Source organism: Xenopus tropicalis, chromosome 2, assembly GCF_000004195.4.
Source record: "Xenopus tropicalis strain Nigerian chromosome 2, UCB_Xtro_10.0, whole genome shotgun sequence".
NCBI lineage: Eukaryota > Metazoa > Chordata > Amphibia > Anura > Pipidae > Xenopus > Xenopus tropicalis.
In genome coordinates, this window is record NC_030678.2 from 64,273,851 (window position 1) to 64,293,182 (window position 19,332).

The window sequence follows — 19,332 nt, forward strand, 5'->3', positions numbered from 1 at the left end:
ATTCAAATAAATCTCCACAGGTGTCAAATTTATGGGCCTATTACTGCCAGGCTGAGACCATAATCCCTTTTTAAATATCAGAAATACATCAGCTTTCCTCCAATCCATAGGTGCCATTCTAGACAAAAGAGAGTCTAAGAAAATCAGAGAGAGAAGCCTAACTAAAAACTTAGATCTAAGTTCCTGGGGATGTATTCCAACTGACCCTGGTGCCTTGTCCACAAAAATTTTGGGTTAAGTTTTAAGTACCATACCCTGCATGAACCACTGACTAGACTAAGCTTAGATATATCTATGTTGGTCGTCGAACTCTTAGGGCTGTAGCAGATGGGGGCTGACTAGTCGCCCGCAACAAGGGAAATACCATCCCACCGGCGAGTATATAAATCGCTGGTGGGATGGCATATGTGGCACCGCGATTTCCCCGAAATCCTCTCAAGACAACTTTCGTGATTTCCCTGCCGGTGGGATGGAATTTCGGGGAGACTAGTCGCCCGCGACAAGGGAGATTTGTCGTGGGCGACTAGTCTCCCTGTCTGCCACAGCCCTTACTCCTCAATTGTGCACACTCAAACAAACTAATTAAGCCAATTTGCATTCTTTGTATCATTTATAACTACATTGTTATCACTAATTTAATGGAGCCACACTCTGTCTGCTTTTTTTTTTTTTTTTTTACTATTTCTATATTCTCTTCATATTCACTTGTGCCACAATCAGCTTATTAGATTCTATCTTTTGGTTCCTGATTACAGTTTTACAACACTTGTTATAGTGCTTATATTCATTCAACCAAGTTCCCCTGTTCCCTCTGACTTGTAGTTTTAATATGCTTTTCTCTTCTTTCCTATTAATTTCTTTACTTTCGAATTAAGCCAACAAGGGTGGTCAGAACAGTAACACCAAAAAATGAAAGTGTTTTAAAGTAATAAAAATATAATATACTGTTGCCCTGCATTTTCATTTTGTGGTGTTACAGCCATAACTGATTCTAAATACTTAATATGATGTCAGGTGCTGTAATAGAGGACTACACCTGCCACAGGGTTCATTAACATATGTAAAATTAATTACCAGCAGCACACTGAAAAAATTGAAGTGTTGAAAACCTTTATTCAGCCCCCCCAAAAAAAAAACATACAAGAAAGGCAACATTTTGGGTGGACAGGGAGGGCGAGAAACATTACCCTTCTAGTATGTTTTTGGGTTGAATAAATTTTTGCAGCAATTCAATTTCTACAGTGTGCAGCTGGTAATTCTTTTTTATTATTCACAATTTCTTTTGTGTTTAAGCAGAAACAATAACACCCAATCTGTTCTAAACAACTTAATTTAAGAAGCTAAAATTTACCTTTCATAGTCTTTGTTGCCCCAGAGTACATTTGCTTTTTGCAACAAACATTAAATAAGATAACATTATGGTCATTATTATCCCAGGGGTTCTACTACTTTCACATTTGCTATATGTTTTGGGTTGTTAGATGATTATATGATTTCTGGATCTACATTTTGAATTATACATACATATAGAAGTACACCAAAACACACTATATCACAACCAGTGTCTGGCTGGGGTACCTGGGATCTTCCAGAACCTTAAGACCCCCCTGAATACTTGAAAAAGTCCACTGGTTACATATCAAAGTACAAATTTGTATTTGTAATATAGAACAACATTAACAAACAAACATTAATGTTAGTGATAGCAATAGCAGTAGAAGGTGGCTGTGAAGTCAGCATATCCACCTGCATTACAAAGGCTAAGCTCCTAGTCTCAGAGTAAAAATTTTCACAAGACTTTTTTTCCAAAAAAATTAAGAACTAGAAAAAAAAAAAAAAAAGACTAATGTAACACACAATATATTCCCGCTGGCAAGAATGTCCGCCACAGCTTACCATGGTGCCCAATGACGTATGGAGGTGCAGGTGTGCATTTCCAGGCTAAAAGTAAGACTCACACCTTCCCCAAAGTGAAAAGTGCTCCCATGACCAATTATGCATAAATCCCATTAAATGATGTATGTACACAGATATTTCTCCAAAAACAAATGAAAGGCAGGCACTCTGGAACTCAAAAAAATTGTCAATAGTAGCTCAAAAAGTTGATGTAAAATTAAAAAGTTTATTATAACTTACACATAATGCTTACAAATCCTTACACGCTTCGTTCTCAAAGGTACTTAGTCATAGGCTACAGCATGCCTTTCATTTGTTTTTGAATTTCCTGATTTGCATCCCTCAAGCTGAAGGTCTGGGGCATAAGCACCTGGACCCTCATTTAACACGGGTAAAAATTCTACCTCAACCACTTAAAGAGTTTTGTACCTATTTGATTTTGCACAGATCTCCCATGAGAATAATAGCAGAAAATTCACTACATGTGATATTAGCCTAATGCCACACCTATCAAGTCAGCTTGTTTTGCCATCTGCAATTTTTCATATGCTGAAAACATCCCAAATGATATTTCATAACCAACCAAAATATTTGGTAACAGTAAGCAAAAGTGAGTTTGCTGACATTTTCACACAAATCCTGTTCACAGTACAGTAAAAAAAAGTATATATTAAAATATTCAAAATTCTTCAAATGCCTATGTGCAACACAGGCCCAACACTTTAATAGGTTAAAAGATAGGAATCAAAATGCAAACAAAAAATTACGTCTGAAACTGACCTGCTCGTTCACTTTGGCATGGGAAGGACCATGGTGGATTAAAAGCCGAACAATGTGAGCATCTCCTTTCCAGGCTGCAAGATGCAAGGGGAAGCAGCCTTTACAGTCAGCAATATTTGTAACAGCCTCGTTTCTCAAGAGAATTTCCACAACATCCCTGGGAAAATAAGTATATTTGTTTATTAATAATGCAGAAAAATTATGTCTATGAAGGTTTTCATTAATCCAGGTCATGGTATGTCTAATATAAATAAATCGGGAGCAATTGGACTTCCTCCATTAGACTTCCCATACCAATCAGTTGAACTGAAGAAGTTGCCCTGATGAGTAGTGAAATGTCTTTAATAATAACTCAGCAAGTCCAGTTGCTCAAATAAAGATTAAAAGTCCTGCCATAGCTTTCATTGTTATCAGTGGGTACTCATCAACTGGTAACAGACCCCGTGCTGGCTGTACACATTTCCAATTCAAGTACAGATAACCCGGAGAGTACATATGTTCTCAGTGAAACAGTGTAATTTTATTGAGACATCACAACACTACATGTTTCGGCTAACAGCCTTCCTCAGGTGCATACACAAGTGACATAAGCAAACAGAATAAATACCCTGCACCCCACCAACAAGTTTCACCAGCTCCATAGTGTGGCCAGGTGTATAGGTTATCATGAGGAGAAAGTGTACTGCCATCTAGTGGCCTACCCTTAAGTTACACCTTGGTAACAATATACCGTATATACTCGAGTATAAGTCGATCCGAGTATCCAGGAGCGCAGAACGTAAACTACCGTATATACTCGAGTATAAGTCAAGGGTGCCTTTTTAAGCACATTATTGGTACTGAAAATCTAGGCTTATACTCGAGTATATACGGTACCATTAAGAGGTCAGTTATAATACAAATACATTGTATACAATGTTAGCAACAAATGTAAAAGGAAAAGCCATTTCCTCCTTTTTTCACATGTAAAGGAGTTTAAGTTTAAACTTAAAGTAAAACTGAAAACGTGTTTCCCTGAGGAAAAGAAACTGACCACTAGCCAAGATCTAGGTGTTAAATTGAAACCTAAAAGTAACTTTGTACCAGACATTACATATGAAGCTCTATCTGTCTTTGAACGTATTGTCACACATGAGGCTGAAAATTTGTGGGAAAAGTTTAACCACAAAACACAATCTTACTAAAACAGACAGACAGGCAACACATTCCCTACAGAACAATAGGGATATAGTAATTAAAAAAGCTGATAAAGGCGGTGCAACTGTTATCTTGAATAGAGATGCACTCTCACAACTCAATAACTTGAAACACATTTACAAACTGACCCTACTTGGGACATAAAGAGAAAAGTAGACTTTTGCATAAGTTCTGCTTTTGAGTCAAGCACAATTGACAAAAAGACTATGGAATTACTAACAGTTACACATCCACGAATACCAGTATTTTACCTTCTGCCCAAAATACATAAAAAAACATCGACCAGGGTGCCCGATTGTGCCAGGGGTTGGATCAATTTTACAGCCACTCTCTCAATTTGTGGACATACACTTACAAGAAATTGTGAAATGTATACCCCAATGCTTGTGTGACACCACTGACTTTCTCTGTAAATTGCAGAGTATAGGACAAATTTCCCCTGACTAGCTTTTATGCAGCATAGATGTACAGTCACTATATACAGTGGATATAAAAAGTCTACACACCCCTGATAAAATGTCAGGTTCCTGTGCTGTACAAAAATGAGACAAAGATAAATCCTTTCAGAACTTTTTCCATCTTTAAAGGAACAGTAACACCAAAAAATGAAAGTGTATAAAAGTAATAACAATATAATGTACTGTTGCCCTGCATTGCTACAACTGGTTTGTTTGCCTCAGAAAGACTACTATAGTTTATATAAGTTAGCTGCTGTGTAGCCATGGGGGCAGCCATTCAAAGGAGAAAAGGCACAGGTTACTTAGAAGATAACAGATAAACCCCCATTATATGGGGCTTATCTACTAGTTATCTGCTATCTAACCTGTGCCTTTTCTCCTTTTTTCCAGCTTGAATGGCTGCCCCCATGGCTACACAGCAGCTTATTTATATAGTAGCTTTTCTGTAGCAAAAACACCAGTTTTTTGCAGAGCAACAGCACATTATATTTTAATTACTTTAAAACACTTTAATTTTTGATGTTACTGTGCCTTTAATGTGACCTATAAACTGTACCACTCAATTGAAAAACAAACTGAAATCTTTTAGGTGGAGAGAAGAAAACCAAAAAAACTAAAATAATGTGGTTGCATAAGTGTGCACACCCTTAAACTAATACTTTGTTGAAGCACCTTTTGATTTTATTACAGCACTCTTTTGGGTCTTTTTGGGTATGAGTCTATCAGCATGGCACATTTTGACTTTGCAAGATTTGCCCACTCTTCTTTGCAGAAACACTCCAAATCTGTCAGATTGCAAGGGCATCTCCTGTGCACAGCCCTCTTCAGATCACCCCACAGATTTTCAATCGGATTCAGGTCTGGGCTCTGGCTGGGCCATTCCAAAACTTTAATCTTCTTCCGGTGAAGCCATTCCTTTGTTGATTTGGATGTATGCTTTGGGTCGTTGTCACGCTGAAAGATGAAGTTCCTCCTTATGTTCAGCTTTCTAGCAGAAGCCTGAAGGTTTTGTGCCAATATTGACTGGTATTTGGAACTGTTCTCTATCTTAACTTAGGCCCCAGTTCCAGCTGAAGAAAAACAGCCCCAAAGCATGATGCTGCCACCACCATGCTTCACTGTGGGTATGGTGTTCTTTTGGTGATGTGCAGTATTGTTTTTGTTCCAAAAATATTTTTTGGAATTATGGCCAAAAATTTCAACCTTGGTTTCATCAGACAATAACACCTTTTCCCACATGCTTTTGGGAGACTTCAGATGTGTAGCCTGGCTTGGATGTTTTTCTTTGTAAGAAATGAAGAATACGGGAGATTGTAGTCACATGTACCACACAGCCAGTACTTGCCAGATATTCCTGCAGCTCCTTTAATGTTGCTGTAGGCCTCTTGGTAGCCTCCCTGACCAGTTTTCTTCTCGTCTTTTCATCAATTATGGAGGGACGTCCAGTTCTTGGTAATGTCACTGTTGTGCCATATTTTCTCCACTTGATGATGACTTGATGTCTTCACTGTGTTCCATGGTATATCTAATGCCTTGGAAATTCTTTTGTACCCTTCTCCTGACTGATATCCTTTAACAATGAGATCCCTCTGATGCTTTGGAAGCGCTCTGTGGATCATGGCTTTTGCTGTGGGATGCGACTAAAATAATGTCAGGAAAGACCAACTAGAGCAGCTGAACTTTATTTGTGATTAATCAGAGGCACTTTAAATGATGGCAGGTGTATGCTGACTCCTATTTAACATGATTTTGAATGTGATTGCTTAATTCTGAACACAGCTACATCCCCAGTTAGAAGAGGGTGTGCACACTTATGCAACCACATTATTTTCGTTTTTTTGGTTTTCTTCCCTCCACCTAAAAGTTTGTTTTTCAATTGAGTGGTACAGTTTATAGGTCACATTAAAGGTGGAAAAAGTTCTGAAATGATTTGTCTCATTTTTGTACAGCACAGGAACCTGACATTTTACCAGGGGTGTGTAGACTTTTTATATCCACTGTACATCTATACCACATGAGGAAGGCATGCATTACATTGAGGAAGCATTACTTAATACCAATACCCCACACTCGATGGTGTTCTTCCTCATGGAATTACTATGCTTTGTCCTAAAATTCAATTACTTTCGCTTTGAGAAGGACTTCTATGTCCAAGGGGCTGATTTACTTACCCACGAACGGGTCGAATGGAGTCCGATTGCGTTTTTTTCGTAATGATCGGTACTTTGCGATTTTTTCGTATGTTTTGCGATTTTTTCGGATTCTTTACGAATTTTTCGGATCCAATACGATTTTTGCGTAAAAACGCGAGTTTTCCTATCCATTGCGAAAGTTGCGTAAAAAGTTGCGCATTTTGCGTAGCGTTAAAACTTACGCGAAAAGTTGCGCATTTTTCGCGTAAGTTTTAACGCTACGCAAAATGCGCAACTTTTTACGCAACTTTCGTAATGGATACGAAAAACTCGCGTTTTTACGCAAAAATCGTATTGGATCCGAAAAATTCGTACAGAATCCGAAAAAATCGCAAAACGTACGAAAAAGTCGCAAAATATTCGTTTTCAAGTCGGAACTTTTCCAATTCGGGTCGGATTCGTGGGTTAGTAAATCAGCCCCCAAGTATAGGGTACGGCTATGGGCAGTAACCTAGCTACGCCAACATTTTTATGGATTATTTGGAACGTAAACTTGTACTCCAGAATCCAATATATGGGGAATTCATACACTGTTACTTCATGTGGATGATATCTGTATAATTTGGAAATCAGGTGAAACAAAATTACAGGAATTCCTGGAGTATATTAACTCCCAACATGGTTCAATCAAATTCACAGCAGAACACAGTCTACTCGCAAAAAAAAAAAAAAAAAAAGCTGTTAAAAACCCATTACAATCGAGAATACCATTTGTCAGTCAATATGGCCCTCTAAGTAAACAACTAGAAAAATTGGTCCTATACCATTGGTCTATTACAAAAAGATCCAATACTGGGTAGGCTTTGCAAGTCACTACTGCGGATACATTGGTCAAATCAGACCTACTAGGTACAGAAAAACGAACCCGCTTTCTTGGCCCTTCAAAGGAAATGTGTACCTTCCCTTGCCTAGGAAGCGGTAACTGTAACTCCATTAAAGGTGACTTTATAACACATCTCTTCAAGGCACACAAAATACCTATTAGAGGGTACCACACATGTAACTCTGTATCGGTGGTGTATGCGTTAAAGGAGAAGGAAAGGCAAAGTCACTTGGGGGTTCCAAAATGTTAGGCACACCAAAGTGACTTTAATCGCCTACCTTTTACCTAGGGCTGGTGCCCCTTTTAGGAGAAAACAGCACCAGCCCAGGGTACCTGTAGCAAGCGCTTCCTGCTTCGTTTTTCCGGCAAATTCCCGTGGCTGGCGCATGCGCAGTAGAGTGAAAAGCTGACTTCTCTTTTAGAGTTCGGCATTTTCACTCTACTGCATATGCGTGAGCGAAGCAGGAAGGAGGAAGCGCTGCAGCTACCCCGGGCTGGTTCGGTTCTCTCCGAACAGGGGCACCAGTCCGGGGTACAACGTAGGCGATTTAAGTTACTTGGGGGTGCCTAACATTTTGGCACTCCCAAGTGACTTTGCCTTTCCTTCTCCTTTAAAATGCCCATGTGGAAAAATGTACATAGGTCAAACTGCTAGACCTGTCAAAACAAGAATTGTATTTGTATTATAACTGACCTCTTAATCAAGGTGTAGCTTAAGGGTAGGCCACTAGATGGCAGTACACTTTCTCCTCATGATAACCTATACACCTGGCCACACTATGGAGCTCGTGAAACTTGTTGGTGGGGTGCAGGGTATTTATTCTGTTTGCTTATCTCACTTGTGTATGCACCTGAGGAAGGCTGTTAGCCGAAACATGTAGTGCTGTGATGTCTCAATAAAATTACACTTACACTGAGAACACATGTACTCTCCGGGTTATCTGTACTTGAATTGGAAATGTGTACGGCCAGCACAGGGTCTGTTACCTGTTGATGGGTACCCACTGAGAACACTGGAAGCTACAGCAGGACTTTTAATCTTTATTTGAGCAACTAGACTTGCTGAGTTATTATTAAAGACATTTCACTACTCATCAGGGCAGCTTCTTCAGTTCAACTGATTGGTATGGGAAGTCTAATCCCAATGGTGCACTGTAACTCTTAAAATTAAGAGGTGACAAACTCAGAGAGGTGTGAGACAGGTGTTATTTGTGAGACTTGTGTGCATGGATGTGTAAAGTGTTCAGAAACTCATGAGGATTTTCATCCAACACCGCTGTGTTTTTCAAATCTAGCAATACACTGAGATAAAAACTGGTACAACAGAAGGATCCAATAAAACCAAAGCAATGTGGTACATGTAGTCTGGTGTGCACCTTTTAACTTGGGAGATGAAGCAACTGCACACCGAGTGGCTCAGCATATGAGGGTGAATTTTACATGGCAAGACTTAGCTGTCTTTCTACACCTAAAAGACAAGGGACACTCCTTTGAAAACAGCAATGGTAACATTTTGGACAGAGAAGACCATTGGATTAAACAAGGCAGAAAGGAGGCTATTCATGTTAAGGTAGACAAACCTTTGACACCACCTGTTCACTACATACAATGCTGTTCTAACATCTGTACCACGGCAGTTTCAGAACACTTAGCACATCAATTTACGCAACTCTCTCAAGTAACACCTGCCTCTAGGAGTTGCATGACACCTTTCATAGTAACCCCACTGCTGTCATACACACTGAGTTTTAGTTGTCACCGCTCTAAAGAAGAGTTACAATGTGATTGGATGTGATTGGATGAGTGTAGGAATTTATATGCAGAGGACTAACCCTACCATCTGAACTAAAGAAGCTGCTCAGATAAGTAGTAAAACATCTTCAATGATTACTCAGCAAGCCCAGTGTATTGTCAGAGCTCACCTGGGAGTATATAATCCTCATATGGTCATTTCATGGAATACTTTGGGGATTTATTTAAATTACAAAGCGGTAAACATATATACACTTACACATCAAAAAGGTAAAAAAAACAAAAGGTAAGGCAAGAGAGAGAGAAAAAGTGAGATTAGAATAGTGACTGCTGAGTGGGGATGTGGCTATTGGTTGTAATGCAAGAAATGTATGGGCAATATATCTCGATAAACAGAAGACTGTTTGAACAGAAGACTTGAGGAAACTTGCAACAATAGAGTTGTTCGTGTTTTTGAGGGATAACTGCAACAATGCTAGTTATCAGGGACATAACAATGGAGGATTGGGTCCTCCCAGAGAAAAAAAAAAAGTCTAGACTCCCTGCATAAAATTGCAGGTGACCTGCAACAGGAACAAATCGAGGCTCACCAGAAACCATCACTTCCCCCAACTGGATACACACCTTGGAGTTAGATAACCCCTGCACAAAACCAAAATCAGGGGTCATCAGTGATATAACGTTTGCGGCTGTAACGTCTGCTTCCTCCATAGTTATGCCATTGCTAGCTACTAATAATTGGTGGTAACCTTTATAAGGGTCATGACATACGGGCACTTTATCACCTCTGGAAAATCAACTCTCTGTCGGGGTAACATAGTGACAGGCTGAAAAATAACACGTCAATCAAGTTCAAACTTTTATGCCTATACATAACCTGCCTAACTGCTAGCTGATAGGAAGGAAGGCAAAAATCCCATTCCAAAGTCTTTCTAATTTGCAGCAGAGGGAAAAAAAATCATGATTCTAAGAAGGCTATCAGGCCAGTCCAGAGATATCACATATAACCCTGTATTCCCGTAAAAAAAAGCCATCCAACTGCATTTTGAAGCTACAGTAGGTCCCCACTGAATTAAAGCTGAAAGTCTGCACTTCAACTGCATCTGAGTTGTTTCATTTAAAATTCATTGTGGTAATGTACAGAACCAAAATTAGAAAAAAGTTGTCTCTGTCCAAATATTTATGGACCTAACTGTATATAATGTATCAGCTGCAGGAATCATTCAGGGACAGAATTTCATAACTTAACAGCTCTCACTGTAAAAAACCCATTCCGAAAATTCAGAGAGAACCTCCTTTCTTGGAATCGGAATGTGTGCCTTAATGTCCGCTGGAGGAACCTAATGGTAAATCATATCACCCCTCAAACAACCCTTTTTCAGTGTAAACAATCCAAACCTGGCTAGTCTTTCTTCATAACACAGACTTTACATACCCTTTATCAGCTTAGTTGCCCTTCTCTGGACCCTCTCTAATTCAATAATGTCCCCTTTGAGCACTGGAGATCAAAACTGCACAGCATATTCTAGATGGGGCCTTACGAGCACTCTGTAAAGTGGAAGAATAACCCCCTCCACTTGCGAATCTATGCCCCTTTTGATACATCTCAATATCTTGTTAGCCCTTGCAGCTGCTGCCTGGCATTGCTTACTACAGCCAAATGTATTATCTACAAGGACTACAAGGTCTTTTTCCATTATGGATTTGTCTAGTGCGGTCCCATTACGGGTATAAGTGGCTTGCATATTTTTACGTCCAAGGTGCATGACCTTTCATTTATGAACATTAACGCTCATCTGCCACTTAGCCGCCCAGATTTCCAGTTTGTCAAGATCCTGCTGCAAGGATTCCACATCCTGGATGGAATTAATACTCCATTAACCATACTCCAAGTAGAGAAGAAAGGACTTCAATAAGACTAACTGACCTTAGTTCAGAAGTTGTTTGTGGGGCATTGTATCAAATGCTTTGGCAAAATCCAAATAGATCACATCTACTGCAACCCCTCTGTCAAATTTGCCATAACATGCCCTTCATAATGCAATGCTGATTACTGCTCATTATGCCATTCTCCAAAATATAATTTTGAATGTAATCCCTTAACAAGCCTTCAAATAACTTGCCTACTATGGATGTCAAACTTACTGTCCTATAACTTGGCGAGATTGTAATATTTTTAAATATAGGAATTTATTCAGCTTTCATCCAATCCATAGATACCATACCAGATGAAAGTGAGCAAGAATATCAGAAATAGAGGGCTGATTAGCACTGAACTAAGCTTTCTCAGTACCGGAGAGCCCTGGTGACTTGTTCACATTAAATTTTGAGTAACCCATAACTTGTACCATAACTTGTGCTTAAAACATTTGCATTTATAAATGTGCTCCCCTGCCCCATCTAGTGGTAGAAATGAGAACAGAACCCAATAATAAACAACCCTGTTTGCTACTATAAGGCTTGAATTGCATTAAGTAGGAGAAACAGAAGCTTATCTGAAAGCAATGATATGGTTCCTTCTGAAAGATCAGAATAAAGTACAGTGCACTGACATAACTGCATACACAACAAATGGTAGAGTGAATTATTTGCAGTGTAAAAAATGTAATTTAGAAATAACAAGTACTCAATAAAATCCCTTGAGGATTTTTTTTTTTTTTAAAAAAAAGATCTTTTATGATTATAACAGACAAAATATATGTTTAGTTCAAGCCATATATTCATATTCAATGGGAATAGATCTGCAAAAATTAATACATAAAAACCCATAAAAACATACTCCATCAGTCTTATTTAAAAACATTATCCCTTTAAACAGTTTCCTATGTCCTTAACATTCATTACTGTTACTTAGTCTCAATTTAACCTTATAACCTTTTAACAGTGTAACCAATCCTAAAAAAACTAAATTTTGTTTCCAAAACTAACGAAAGGTTACAAGATCTTGCAATCTTTCATTAATTTTGGAAACAAAATTTAGGTTTTATAGGATTGGTTACAGTTTAGTACTGTTTAAAGGAATAATATTTTTAAATAAGACTGATGGAGTAAGTTTTTATGGATTTTTATGTATTAATTTTTGCAGATCTATACCCATTGTTTGAATTATGCCTTACTTATGGAGGTTTCACTTATGGACACTGAATACTGGGAAGGATGGTTAATTTTGTACAATATAATTCATCAAAGTTTTTGTGAATTATGTATTGCACAATTTGGATAAAGTTTTTTTAGAGTGTTTTAAAGGTTAATATATCAACCAAACAATCACATATGTTAATGTTGTGACTATTTAATCATGTGCACTGGTGTGTCTGTATGCCTGACGAAGGGGTACGCCCCCGAAACGTGGCTTTTTGAATAAACACGCAGGGGCTAAGCCCTGCTTGCACTTTACTTGTTGTGCTGGCTGAAATATTTTGACCGGACTGTGTGGAGATTGCCGACTCTCTAGGCTGTGCACCAAGTAGTAATTCTCTGGAGGTAAGGGTGTGCTGGTGTAAAAAATTTTTTTCCAAGTCTATGGGAGATGGCCTTTCTGTAATTCGGAACTTTCTGGATAATGTGTTTCTGGATAAGGGGTTCAATACCTGTACTTAAATTTGACAAATCAGAGCCACCTGGCTACCCCACAGAATTGGGAATAGGAAGTTTGAAAGAAGCATCTTGTATTTTCAATGATGAAATATTAAAACAATTTGACCCAAACATACTATCATATGAAAACAATTATTTAGACCTAGTATGACTGCTTGGAGCAATTGTCTTCAGTGAGAAGTATTTTCCAGCCTCTATACATTAGAATTATAGGTGAAAAGGTCTAAGAGTTGTAACAGAATCATTGCTGGAAAGAAAAACACAGTATTAGCAACAATTTTGTAGTGGAATATTTGCAATGCATTCTAACATATTGGTATTTCACCTTAGATAGCAAATACTACCATAAAAGTAGGCTATATGGAGGACTACAAAATAACATTCATACATCTGATCTGTATATACCAAAGAAATCTATGCTTGTTTTAGATGTCTAGGTTTTTATTTTTTTTACAAATTTGATTTAATAAATCCTGGTAAAACATATGACTGCAAACTTAAAAAATAATAAATCTGCCCTTTAGTCTATTTCTGTAACCTATATGTTTTTTTGTTTTTGTTGAGCGTGAAATGTGAAAATATATGTATTTGGTAAACTATGTTCATTGATATAGCAGAGCAGCTATTTATCTTGTGTTGACAGGGGACAATTAAATGCTTATACTTATCCATGGCACTAACAATGTGACTTAGAGGTATGAGGAATGTTTAGTAAAGGAAATCCAAGAAGTATAAAGTAAGTGGAATACTTCCGGGAATGTGCAACGAGAAGCATTTTAAATTAAGAGACAAGTAGCAACTGAGCACTTCCAGAAATGCACAAACCAGTGCATATTTAAGTGCATTATTTTTTTTTAAACAAGTCAAAAAAAAGCCACCAATGACTGCTTTAGCAGTGAAAATCATAGGGCTGGAATAAGCCGACTGTACCATGGAAATTAACATTGGAAAAAACTATTTTTCTAATTATGTTGCATGTATCCAGATGGCGAAAAAAAATGCATTCACACTTTGGGTACATCTGATTTTAAGCGCTCTGTCCCGCACTTTACTAATAATGGTGGTGTTATTATATTCGAGCATGTGCAGTGAAGTGAAAACCTGAACTTTACCAAAAAAGGCAGCTTTTCACATGCGTGGGCCCTAGGATCAAAAGAGAAGGAAGAGGATTGCCCACCTGGCCAGTGCAGTTTTCTCATAACAGAATTACCAGCCAGGGGTTTCAGGTAAGCGATTACAAACACTGTGGGGTGCCTTTCATTTGGCACACCCCAGTGATTTAGTCTTTCCTTCTCCTTTAAAAGGTGAACTGTCATTTTAACAATTTTCTAGAAACTACTACCAGGATACCAGCTGTATCTTATATTGAATGATTGAGTCCAGCATGGCAAAAACAATCAACAGATAAACGGTCTACTTTAACTTGAGACAAAAAGGGACTTGCTCCTCTCGGCTACAGCAATGTAACTGAAATCTGCTTGCTAAATTAAGTCCCAGTAATGATGAGACATCATCAGAATAAATCTCTCAGTGCTCAATAGAATAAAATCCCAAGAAGCCTTTGGAAAATCTCTGTTACTAATCACTACATTGCTAACAGGTATTTGCACCACTAAAAACAAAAAAAAATTCAGCCACCCAGTAAGAAGGGTATAACGCTTATTGGTTGTCACATCACAAATTTCAAGTTTTAACATACATTTATTGTGATAACGGTGTATGCCCACAGGAAGATGGCCTGCCATCTTATACACTTTGACAACAATTTCTAATAAAGTAAGGGGGCTAAATTCCAAATACCTAGATCAGTGCTGTCCAACTACTGTGGTACCGAGGGCTGGAGTTTTTCTGGCCTACATGGTGGAGGGCCGCTAATGAAAGCCAGTTTTGACCACTCCCCTTTTTTAAAACCACACCCACATCGAACTACATCAATGGTGGCAGTGCAGCAAAACCCCCAGTATATAATTACACACCTTAGGGACCATAAAATCACTATTTCCAAATGTTAACAAACCTCTGCCAGGTTCACTTCCCACAGGCAGCATAGGGCCGGCAGAGTATGGCACAGGCAGTATAGGGCAGGCAGAATATGACACACACAGGCAGCACAGGGCAGGCAGAGTATGACACACACAGGCAGCATAGGGAAGGCATAGTATGGCACACATAGGCCAAGGTAGGGCAGGCAGGGTATGGCACAGACAGACAGCATAGGAAAGGTAGAATTGGCACACACAGGCAGTACTCTGCCTGCCCTATGCTGCCTGTGTGTGCGCCATACTCTGCCTGCCCTATGCTGCCTATGTGTGCCATACTCTGCCTGTCCTATGCTGTCTGTGTCATACAAAGAAATGGTTAAAGAAAATGGTGTCATCGAGTGAATTTTCTGGGTGTTGGTATGTTTTGTGGTGTCTGACATTAGTCTAAGGTGGGTGAGGAACCAAGTGTGTAACCCCTTGTAGTCACATCCACATTATGGACAGCTGGAAGTACTATTTTCATGACAGCCTCTTATATCTTTTTACAAAAGTATAATTACACACAAGCATACAGACATATTTTCAGAAAATGCTTCAAGTAAAAGATCACAAAATGTTCAAAAGTTGCATAGCAGTATGTGCAACTGAAGTGCAAAATAAATCTGGCAGTAAAAATGTTAATTACAAAGCATACCCATCAGCAACTAGTAACAACCTGCACATTTTAAAAATACAATCTGGTAAAATGTCTGAAATCTTACTTGTGTCCATTGAGGGAAGCATGATGCAAGGGAGTATAGCCTGAGCTGTCAACGCAATTAACATTGGGGCCACGCCATATGCTGGAAAACAGAAAAGAAAAAGTAAGTAGTAAAGTAGTACTTCTGTTCAGGGACATCACTAAACAAGTTGAATTTCACCAAAAACCAAGTCAAAAAAACCTCAGAAACACTTCTAACAATATCAGCTGAACAAAACATACCTGCAATCTAATTTTAAAGGAAAATGGGATCGTATGGGATCATACGATTCACAGTGCACACAAACAAACCAAGGTACACATATATGTTAGGTCACATGAACCACTTAATGGAGTTCTGGTTACAGGAAAGATCTTCATTGGTACGTGTATGGTCACCTTTAATGTAATTTCAGAAACAGTCCAGAATTTTTTTTACTCCGTATATTCAGAAAGCTTATTTTCATGCATTAAAACTTAAATTATTGTAATAAAAATTAAATTTAATATAAGCCCTAAATTAATAAACATAGTTCAAAAAAGTTCATAGTAGCAGAGTGTCGAACCATGTCAGAGAAGATGATACCTTTTACTGGAGTAGATGAAAAAAATGCAAGCTTAGGGGACTACTTAAGAGACCTGCTTCAGGCATGGTACGATGCTAGTAGTAGTAGTAGTACCAAAAGCCCACATTTTTTAATTTACTCACTTAGGCAATAAAAGTTATCACCTACTCTATATTTTCCCAAAAGTATAAAAAAATGCCCTGAGATCACTTCAGCTACTGAAAATTCTAAATATTAACTGCATTTTGGCAGGGTAAAAACACACACAAAAAAACACATTAACCTCCAAAACCATATATTTTTGTAAAGTACACATTTGGGTGAATTAAAGGAGAAGGAAAGGTAAATTAACTAGGGGGCGGAGGCAAAATGTTCGCTACCTTATACCCCAAATTGATGCAACCAGTAGAGTGAGAAAGCCGGCTTTTGTGTTAAAGTTCAGCTTTTTACTCTACTGTGCATGTGCAAGCAGCTAAGCAGGCGTGGTGTGGTTTTCTTCTAACATGAGCACCAACCAAGGGTATATACAAATACCATCACTGGGGGTTGCCTAACATTTTGATTCACACAAATGTACACAGTCATGGCCCAAATTGTTGGCACCCCAGAATTTTTTTCCAGAAAATCTAGTATTTCTCACAGAAAAGTATTGCAGTAACACATGTTTTGCTATACACATGTTTATTCCCTTTGTGTGTATTGGAACAGAACAAAAAATGGAGGAAAAAAAAAAGCAAATTGGACATTATGTCACAAAAAACTCCAAAAATGGGCTGGACAAAATTATTGGCACCCCTAACTTAAAATTTGGTTGCACGCCCTTTGGAAAAAATAACTGAAATCAGTCGCTTCCTATAACCATCAATAAGCTTCTTACACCTCTCACCGGGAATTTTGGACCACTCTTCCTTTTGCAAACTGCTCCAGGTCTCTCTTATTGGAAGGGTGCCTTTTCCCAACAGCAATTTTAAGATCTCTCCACAGATGTTCAATGGGATTTAGATCTGGACTCATTGCTGGCCACTCGGACGCAAACCCAGCTTTCTGACACTGGGCTCTACAGTGCGACCCAAAATCCTTTGGTAATCCTCAAATTTCATGATGCCTTGCACACATTCAAGGCACCCAGTGCAAGAGGCAGCAAAACAACCCCAAAACATAATTGAACCTCCACCATATTTCACTGTAGGTACTGTGTTCTTTTCTTTGTAGGCCTCATTCCATTTTCGGTAAAAAGTATGATGTGCATTACCAAAAAGCTCTATCTTGGTCTCATCTGTCCACAAGACGTTTTCCCAGAAGGATTGTGGCTTACTCAAGTATATTTTGGCAAACTGTAGTCTTGCTTTTTTATGTCTCTGTGTCAGCAGTGGGGTTCCTCCTGGGTCTCCTGCCATAGCATTTAATTTCATTTAAAGAGCAAGGCAAGCTTATTAAAATCCTTTTGTGTGTACTTATACAGACCCCAGACAGAGAAGGACGCTAAATAAAAAACAGCCAAATATGTACCGTGTGTTGAAAAATCTAATTTCTTTCTCCACACTCGCACTGCTGGTACGCGCCGCCATCTTTAATTCCCCCTGCTTTTGGCTTCAGGACGAGCGTCAATGTGCGCATGCTCCACCATCGCATCCACCCATTGACCCTTTACGTCAGGAGACACGTGGGTTTTGTTTACAGGAAGACTGCAGACGATCGAATATCAGAGGAAGCGCGCTTGCCTCTGCAGTCTTGACAGAAGCAGAAGATTTAATCCTTTGTTTAAATAAATAGGTATTTATCTACAATTTATAATTGATTGTTTTTTTTGTTAAAGAAATAAAGCAATATTTAAAAGTTTCATTAATGTCTTATGTTTTATTTTTTTCACCCCCACACTTAGGTTTATTTTGTTTTTTTATTTTAAGTTTTTTACAGGTTTATCATGTTTAAATTTTTTTTTTTTTTTTTTTAAACTATGGTATCAGCCACTATTTCTGAACTTTAAAATTACATAACCTTGTGCTTAATGTAGGTATGTAAAGGGGAACTAAACCGTAAATATAATTATGAATAGAGAAGCCATTTTATATACTAAACTGCCCTGCACAAAATAAAGGTCTAAGTACAGGTATGGGACCCGTTATCCATAATGCTCTTGATTTCCTGAATTCGCCTGCGCAGCATGTGCCATCCCACGGGCGACTTACATTTGTATGTATGTATGTATAACTTTATTTATAAAGTGCCACAAGGGGACGCAGCGCTGTACAGTCTTACAGAATACAAAATTACACACAGCCTCCCTATTAATAAATACAATAAATATATATATATATATAAGTGCCATGTGGTATGAGACATAGTAGGAAGGAGGTCACTGTTCTGTAGAGCAGGGGTCCCCAACCTTTTGAGCACCACGGCCCGGTAGGAGGCCAAACAATTTTTTCGAGGACCGGAGGCAGAAGGGAGGGGGCGGGGCGCGGCTCATAATACATGCGACGAGCTTGGGGAGGGGGGTGCGCTGCGGCCCACTGCCTTGCCGTCCACGGCCCGGAACTGGTCTGTGGGCCGGCGGTTGGGGACCCCCGCTGTAGAGCTTACATTTTCGCCGGTGGAATGGTATTTCGGGGAGATTAGTCGCCCGTGTCGCAGGTGACTAATCTCCCCGTGTGCCAGAGCCCTAAGTCTACTTAAAAAATATTTAATCAGTAATTAAATACAATAGGATACTGTTTTATTATTACAGAGAAAAGGGAATAATTTAACCATTAAATAAACCCAATAGGGCTGTTCTGCCCCAATAAGGGGTAATTATATCTTAGTTGGGATCAAGTACAGGTACTGTTTTATTATTACAGAGAAAAGGGAATAATTTAACCATGAAATAAACCCAATAGGGCTGTTCTGCCCCCAATAAGGGGTAATTATATCTTAGTTGGGATCAAGTACAGGTACTGTTTTATTATTACAGAGAAAAGGGAATCATTTAACCATTAAATAAACCCAATAGGGCTGTTCTGCCCCCAATAAGGGGTAATTATATCTTAGTTGGGATCAAGTACAGGTACTGTTTTATTATTACAGAGAAAAGGGAATCATTTAACCATTAAATAAACCCAATAGGGCTGTTCTGCCCCCAATAAGGGGTAATTATATCTTAGTTGGGATCAAGTACAGGTACTGTTTTATTATTACCGAGAAAAAAAAATAATTCTTACAAAATCAGATTTTTTTACTAAAATGGAGTCCAGGGGAGATGGCCTCCCCGTAATTCTGAACTTTCTGTATAATGGGTTTCTGGATAAGGGGTCCGATAAGTGTATCACTATTAGTAGTAGTAGTCATAGATCTGAACCATGGACACAGGA

General features: G+C 38.7%; 1 protein-coding gene across 7 annotated transcripts in view; it reads right to left on the minus strand.

Annotated features, from left to right (window-relative positions):
- Positions 1 to 19,332, minus strand: part of anks1a (ankyrin repeat and sterile alpha motif domain containing 1A) — a 169,969-nt gene that overhangs the window by 133,213 nt on the left and 17,424 nt on the right. For all 7 annotated transcript variants that reach the window (XM_031895639.1, XM_031895640.1, XM_031895638.1 and 4 more), the window contains exons 2-3: positions 15,439 to 15,519; positions 2,677 to 2,833 (exon numbers count right to left, since the gene is read on the minus strand). In XM_031895639.1, the coding sequence (XP_031751499.1) occupies positions 2,677 to 2,833; positions 15,439 to 15,519 (238 nt within the window). The remainder of the gene's footprint in view (positions 1 to 2,676; positions 2,834 to 15,438; positions 15,520 to 19,332) is intronic.